The 7,671-nt window shown below is 37.0% G+C and overlaps 1 protein-coding gene across 1 annotated transcript in view; it reads right to left on the bottom strand.

Annotated features, from left to right (window-relative positions):
- Positions 1-888: 888 nt before the first annotated feature.
- PARP4 (poly (ADP-ribose) polymerase family, member 4) overlaps positions 889-7,671 on the bottom strand; it is a gene marked incomplete at its 3' end in the record, with an annotated part of 17,203 nt that continues 10,420 nt past the window's right edge. The window contains 8 exon segments of the mRNA XM_010076502.1: positions 889-991; positions 2,983-3,100; positions 3,619-3,788; positions 4,539-4,706; positions 4,709-4,727; positions 4,933-5,187; positions 5,974-6,002; positions 6,004-6,135. Of these exon segments, the coding sequence (XP_010074804.1) occupies positions 889-991; positions 2,983-3,100; positions 3,619-3,788; positions 4,539-4,706; positions 4,709-4,727; positions 4,933-5,187; positions 5,974-6,002; positions 6,004-6,135 (994 nt within the window).

The raw sequence follows: 7,671 nt of genomic DNA, 5'->3' as shown, positions 1-7,671 counted from the left end.
TTTTCTTTTCAATTTGAGCCTAAGGAAGAAGAAAAAGGAAGTGGTATTACTATTTAAATTACCTCTTGACAACAGAAAAGGTACTTTCTGCAAAGTACTCCATATATCACTTTAAAACATCAACTGGCCTAATCCTATTTATTTTTTTCAACATACAATCACCATTATCAAGAGAATTCACCTTAGTGTTTTGACAGACATGCTCCTGGCTCTCAAACCTACACTTGGTAAATGCTTTGTTGGGATTTCTGCAGTTTGTGTTTGCTTGGATACCAATATACTTTATTTTAATACATGAAATAATGGGAAACTTGTAAGATTTTTGTCCTTTGATGAAGCATTGCACCCTCTAATAATTTAGAAAAAAGGAATTGCCTTTTTTACCCCCAAGTTTTCTGGTCTGCTGCCAGCAAAGAGCACCAACTGACAGAACCAAACAGCAAAGTGTGTAGCGGTGTCTGAATGCTGCAGACAGTCAGTGTGTTAGGAAGAATTATGTAAATGTTATTCATATTATTGGAAACGTGAAAAGCAGAAGTGGTCTCTGCCTCTCTCCTAGGAATTCTCTTCCTTTTTTTTTTTTCTTTAGTAGGTATTTAATACAGCAAATACAATAATTGAGATAAAAGAACGTCTGTTGCTACTTCAGCTATCTCACATCCTCCATGTATTTCTCTGGGAGATGTGCTTAGCAATTAGGACACTGTGTTGTGAGAGAAGTTGAGAAGAAACTATATTATTAAAATTAGATGCTTTTGAATACTTTAAGAGATCCATTTAAATTCTGAGAATATCCTATTGAGAGTTCCACTAGACATATAGAGTAATAACACATACAGATAGGAAATATACTACAATGCTGCTTTTAAATAACAGAATAGTATTTACCAAGTGACTGAATTACTTTTCTAATATGGAAATTGTTAATTAAGTAATCAACATCAAATTTCAAGATTTTTCTCATCTGTGGACTGAGATTCCGAGAGCCATCCTATGGAATAAAAAAAGATATGGATAAGCCAAAGATTCAGGTGACTGAAAGTGTGTTTGGCAAGAACAAAATAGACATAGGAGAATAATTTAAAATATTTTTTAAAAAGCTTACACAAACACAAAAACTGAAATCCACATAACAAATGTAGGTGGTTCAAATGTTAAACTTCAAAAACCTTTGATACACCATCAAATGTCTGTAATTGATCTGCAATGTTGTAGTTAGCCTACCTTGTAAAAACCCCTCAAACTGTAAGAACAAAGTCATTTTGAAATCACTGCCTTATAAAGTATGCACAATGACAACACTAGCCTTGTCAAGTTTATTTTTAAATAAAACTATTTTAAAGGTGCTAAAAAATAAGCATTCCTCTTACTCAAAAGAAACAATAAAAGATCCCTCTCCTCTCTTTGCTCAGAATGCAAAGTCTCTATAAAATTATAAAGTTTACTACATATGTTGTTACATGCAGTATTAACAAAACCAGTCCTATTTTATCTGACTTTCCCTGCCAAAAATTAGGCAACTCTCATGATTAAAATTATCTGCCAAATGGTTTGCTACCCTCACATGAGATGGAAGACAGGCTTTCAACAGGATATTCAAGTATTTACTCTTCAATACTAAATGCTTTGGAAACACTACCTGTTCTTGTTTATTTCTTAGAAAACTGTAACTGCAGGCACAAATTTATAACCATTTACAGATGTTTAAGGTAAGTTAGAACATAATATATGACTTTAAATGGATGTTTAGATAATCATAGAATCATAGAATGGTTTGGGTTGGAAAGGACCTTCAAGATCATCGAGTTCCAACCCCCCTGCCATGGGCAGGGACACCCTCCACTAGACCAGGTTGCTCAAAGCCTCATCCAGCCTGGCCTTGAACACCTCCAGGGATGGGGCATCCACAACTTCCCTGGGCAACCTGTTCCAGTGCCTCACCACCCTCACAGGAAAAAAATTCTTCCTAATATCTAATCTAAATCTGCCCTCTTTCAGTTTATACCTGTTACCCCTCGTCCTCTCCCTACACTCCCTGATGAAGAGTGCCCCCCCATCCCTCCTGTAGCCCCCTTTAAGTACTGGAAGGCTGCTATAAGGTCCCCCTGGAGCCTTCTCTTCTCCAGGCTGAACAACCCCAACTCTCTCAGCCTGTCCTCCCAGGGGAGGTGCTCCAGCCCTCTGATCATCTTCATGGCCCTCCTCTGGACCCACTCCAACAGGTCCGTGTCTTTCCCATGCTGATGACTCCAGAGCTGGATGCAGTACTCCAGGTGGGGTCTTGCAAGAGTGGAGTAGAGGGGGAGAATCACCTTGCTTGACCTGCTGGTCACACTTCTTTTGATGCAGTCCAGGATGCAGTTGGCTTTCTGGGCTGCAGTTGCACATTGCTGGGTCATGTTAAGCTTCTCTTCAATCAACATCCCCATAATCCCCAAGGAGATTATGTAATTAAACTCTTATTAGTTAATTCAGGTTAGAATAGCAAGTTCTTTTGAACTATCTTATTTGTGACAGCTAATTTAGGTTGTCTAACCAAAGTAAAAAACAAAACACAAATACATTTCCATAAACCTTTAATTATCCTAGGTATTTCTCACTGGTTTATAATTCAGCTGGCAAACAGATTGCCAGGAAGGTCTTTTAAAGGCAACAGAATGCAGACAGTACCACAGAAAGTTTCTCTACAATGGTGAATTGATTATGCGTAGGTAGAAAATAGACTTAAAAATAAAGCCAAGACTTTTACTGTCCAAAGAGCTTTTGGCATTTATTTGACTATACATCTCTAAGAATAAAAAGTGTTTCCACTCAGTTTCAGGACCTTCCTTAATTTAGAGACTGAATTGCCTTTTTCTTTTATTTTCTTTTTTTTTTTTTTAATTAAATAAACAGTAAATAGCATTTTGACTAAAACAAAATTTAACAAATGGATTAATTTTTCAGGGCTGAGTTATGGAAAAAGACAATAGCATAGTCTACCTGTGCGACAAAGTCTATTATCCTCGCCTTGATATCAACACCTTCCAGAGGGACAGGATTTCCCAATGTGTCCTGAAGACCAGTTTTTACAGGAATGGAAAGATTTGCATTTGGTAATGAGTTTACAAAAGATTTAAAAGTTATTTTTTAAATATAGATTCAGGAAAGGTGATTAAAGATGATCCTATATCAACAGTCCGTGTTTATGTAACTCACAACACAGAAGTAACAGTTTCTGTTATGAATACTTAAGTTGTATTGCTGAGCTGTAGGCTGTCTGTCTAAGGGATCATGAGTTCATCACAGTTCTTTAAGGTCTTACACGGTCTTTGTTTAGAACCTTGTATTTGAATTATTTAAGGACCTTCTGATAATTTATGCAAAAGTGCTTCCTGTGCCTCTCTTGAAACACACTGTGACAGGAGGAGTTGCAACTGCTGTTGGTAATTATGACTATAGGAAATCTGTTAAATAGATGCTACAGAGATGCCACATGGTAATCACTAATTTGGTAACATCTGCAAATAAATGACAAATTATTTTTTATTATGTTGTCTTCATATAAGTAGTCTAAAAAGGGTTTCAATAAGTATTTAGGAAACTCTGGAAGCAAGTCAATATACAAACAGAAAACATTTCTTACTCTCATGCTGTAAACTACATTGCAACTCTGGCTCACTGTTACCTTGTTCCAGTTCCAGCTCAATTGCAAGCTGAAATGGTTTTATTTGATCTTCAGCAAGGCAAAACTTAACAACATATCTAATTTTAACCTGACAGTCTAAATACACAGCAAATTCCTCATCCTGGCAGAAACAAAGAAAGGTATTTTACAACAAAAACAAAGCTGTAGATAATATCTAAAACAATGCAAATTGATTAAGAGTGAACCTAAATGATATTATTTTTGAAAACTAATAAGAATCTGACAGCTTTTATTTTCACTCCCTTGATGTCTCTGTGTCACTACCACTTGCACCTCTTTTTACTTTGTATTTTCCACACTCCTTATGTTTCATCTTCTTCATAAAGCACAATCATTCCTCAAAATAACTAAGAACAAAAAAAGTAAAAACTGGTGGATATCTAGAGAGCAACTGTATCGGTCAGTGTGCCACTACAGCTATCATCCCTGCCTTAGAGTACTAACTTCTAAGGACAGGGATTTTTAGCAGCTGGATTCATTTACAAAACAAAGAAACTTCCATGGCAGTGATTTCTTATCCCGTACAAAATAGAATATCACTTCCAAATAAAAATTTAAATATCACAGACCAGATATTTATACAATGATTCGGTTCTAATAAAATATAATATTTACATCTTTCTTTTAAGTATTGTTTTCTTGCAAGAAATCTCTAAAAATAGCAATTTAGAGGCCTGCAAGTTTTATATCCTCTTTACGGGCTGCAGGACAGACAAAAGTGATTTTACACATTACTACTTAGTGATTTAGTGTCTGAAATGCAGGTTACATTAATTCTGTTATCTATCAGTGGTATAATAAATTCAAAATTTGGTGCCTTTTCAAGTGCCCAATACTGCAGGATCAGTACCTCAAAGTCTGAAGAGATGTCTGCTGTTTTACGGACTCCATGCACACTGTCATAACCTGATGGTGCATTATTTAATGAATAATCCCGTTCATACAAATGCAAGCAGAATTCAAGTGCCATGTCACAAACCGCCAGTAGCTGGGTTCCATCCATTTCACTGGATTATATTAAGAATACTTAATACTTGCACTATATGTAAAGAAAGATCATACACCTTTATATTAATGTAAACATCATAGGAGTTTAAGGATACACAAGTACTTCTAAACAGATGGACAGGAATAGACTTAATAATTAAATTACCTTAAAAGTATTAAGCATTGTATCTACTTACTTTGAAAAGTAAAAAGAATACACGAAGGATAAAGCAAAGAGATATTGTTGTTATTCATACCTAACAGAATCACTGAAGTAAATGCCACTGCCCAGATTCCCAGTGTCAGTTATTTCCAGGCCATGATCTTCAACAACCACTTTTGGCATTAGGAGTCCTCTAGAGAAAAAGAACGGCACACAATGAATTTAGACAAAATGTCAATGTCAAGTGAAAGTCAACTACTGAACTTTGCTGAAGACAAACAGAAGTTTGTGTGTTCCAAGCACAGTGCTCCTTCCATACTTGAGCAATATATCTATTTGGGTATAGCCGCTTAGTAACCAGTAGTTGCTAGGTAGGTTTAGAACTTAGCTGTCTAACCAGCATATTTACTCAGTAAAAACAAACTTGGGGTGACTATATATATATATATAATTGAAGCCCACTTCATTCTGCCCTGTATTAATGATCTAACCATTGATTATTCCATTTCTAGAACCATCTTCTCTTCAATTGCTCAATATTTACCCATTTAAACTTTTTATTAATCAAATGTCAGGAACATTAAATAGAATTATAGGCGAATCTGCAGCATAACTTTGAGAAATATGTATTTTTCACACTATTGAAAGCTAACTAGAAAGGGATGGCAAGTTCTCTACATAATCAAAAGGTGACCAGGTATTCCCTACCAGTCCCATCAAGTTTATTCACACACTAAAAAAAAAACCAACTTGTTTTACTCAGAAGAACCCAAAATTTTACTTTTATGTTTACTTTCCAGTTATTTTATAAAATGCCTGGAAATAAATAGTGAGAATCAGAGTAAACAAGTCTAGACCCCATACATCTTATTTTAATAGCTCTTTTATTTTAATAATAAGTAGAAAGCTCCTCACAATTAAAAAAAACCAAACCAAACCAAAACAAAAAAAAACCCCACTAAAATTGACAATTTTATTCTAGTATAGGTTATGGTAAATAAGCCAGCTTTGCAATCCCAGTATCACAATCAACACTGCACAGTAACAGAACCTGATAATTCAGTCCTCTTTAGAGGCATTTTGTACACTATACCTTAATTTTACTGGAATTGTTGCATAACTATTAAACACACACTTCTAATTGTTTTTTAACACTTGTTGTTCCAACACTGAGAAATTAATAACTTGTTGAGTCAGCAGCTTCAGTCTTGCACCTCAGAGCCTTGGTATTTGGCAAAGATGTAGGGTTTGGGCATGATGTATTTGTTTCATGTATATTAAACACGTCTCTGATTAGCTAGAAAATAAAGATAGAAATTTATGAATATTTGATACATTTTGATTAAGGAAACACACAAACCAGACTGAATTATATAGAGTTACAGCATAGCAATAATGAAATGAAATACTCAAAGAACATTTCCACTTGTTAGACACAGTTTGGAACAAGAGCAAACAGCTGTAGAATCCCATGAAAACAATTCAGAAGAACAAGGCATACGAAAAATAGTGTTAAACTGCTTCTGTACAACTCCAAATCAAACTTTGGATGGAGGCTACTCATAACAGCTCCACAAACCAGTGTTTGTGCTTGGTTACCATTTTGATTTTGCTTATGAGACAATTCTTACTTGTTAGAATCTGTCAATTTGTCCCCAAGGCCACTTTCCAGCTAAGGCAGTAGCACAAGGTACCCATGTAATTTTCTCAGATCAGGAGAAAATTTGAAAAGATTGTAATGTTACACTTCACTAAGCCATGGGAAAGTTTTATGAGACATAGTAATTTTTTGATATCACAAAAGTTAAAAAGTTTTAATTATCAAAAGATTTCCAAGGTTAAAGGCACTATTAACATTTGTTCTTTTAGAACAGTAAGGAGCCTCTTTTTTTTTCTCCTCCTTAATATTGTGTAACTTACAGAAGACTGACTTCCAGATATCCTTTGTTGAAAGAAAGAGGTACCTCTGGCAGAATCTATAGGATTTACATTATAATCACAATACAAGGAGGAAATTTGAGTTTGCTCTGTAGTTACAAGAGTGATGTAGCTCTGACTGCCTCTTGCCTCTCCAGAGGGCCTGTCTGCTTGGACTCAGGGCCAGCTTTGACAGTATGTCGTGGTTTATAAAACCACGGGGACAGTTTTGTGCTAAACACCTGGTGGGCTGAGGCAGGGACAGGGAGGGTTTCACTCACCACTTAGGGTCACGGGCAAGAAACCAATGCGACTCGTGAAGAACAAGAAAAACAATTGAATTTATTAACTATTTACAACAAGAAGCAAGATATTGAAAGAGAGAAACCACATCTTACAAAAAAGGCACTTCTCCCCCATCCTCCCCCCCCCCTCCCTTCTTCCCAAGGCTTTGTTCTGAACTTTCTCCCCCTCCTGGCGGCAAAGGGGGGGCAGGGAGTGGAGGGTGCAGTCAGTCTGCCTCTTTCCTCGTCACAGTCTCTCCCGGCTGCCACGTGGAGTCCCTTTCTCACGTTGAGAGTCCTTCTCCAGAACTTCTGAGTCCTTTTCCAAACAGGGCTACAGTCACCCGACAACTGCTGACTCCGGCGTGGGGCTTCTAGTTCCAGCATGGGATCCTCCACAGCTGCTTCTCAATTCCAAACGGGGCTACAGTAGTTCCTGCGTGGGGTCCTCCACGGCTCTTCACCATGTGGCAGGGGAAATGATGAGAGCGTTCTCTTCTATGGTTCCGACTCAGTACCTGCATGGCTGTCTCTCTCAAAATCTTGCTTCTCTTCTCTGCTGCAGGTGTTCATCGGCCCCCAGGAAAACGGACTTGCGGGCAAGCCATGGCGTAGGCTTGGGCTATGGCAGG

The sequence above is a fragment of the Pterocles gutturalis genome, unplaced genomic scaffold (genome assembly GCF_000699245.1).
Source record: "Pterocles gutturalis isolate BGI_N339 unplaced genomic scaffold, ASM69924v1 scaffold35213, whole genome shotgun sequence".
Lineage (NCBI taxonomy): Eukaryota > Metazoa > Chordata > Aves > Pterocliformes > Pteroclidae > Pterocles > Pterocles gutturalis.
The sequence above is the reverse complement of the archived record's forward strand: the minus strand, read 5'-3'. Positions and strand labels throughout refer to the sequence as shown.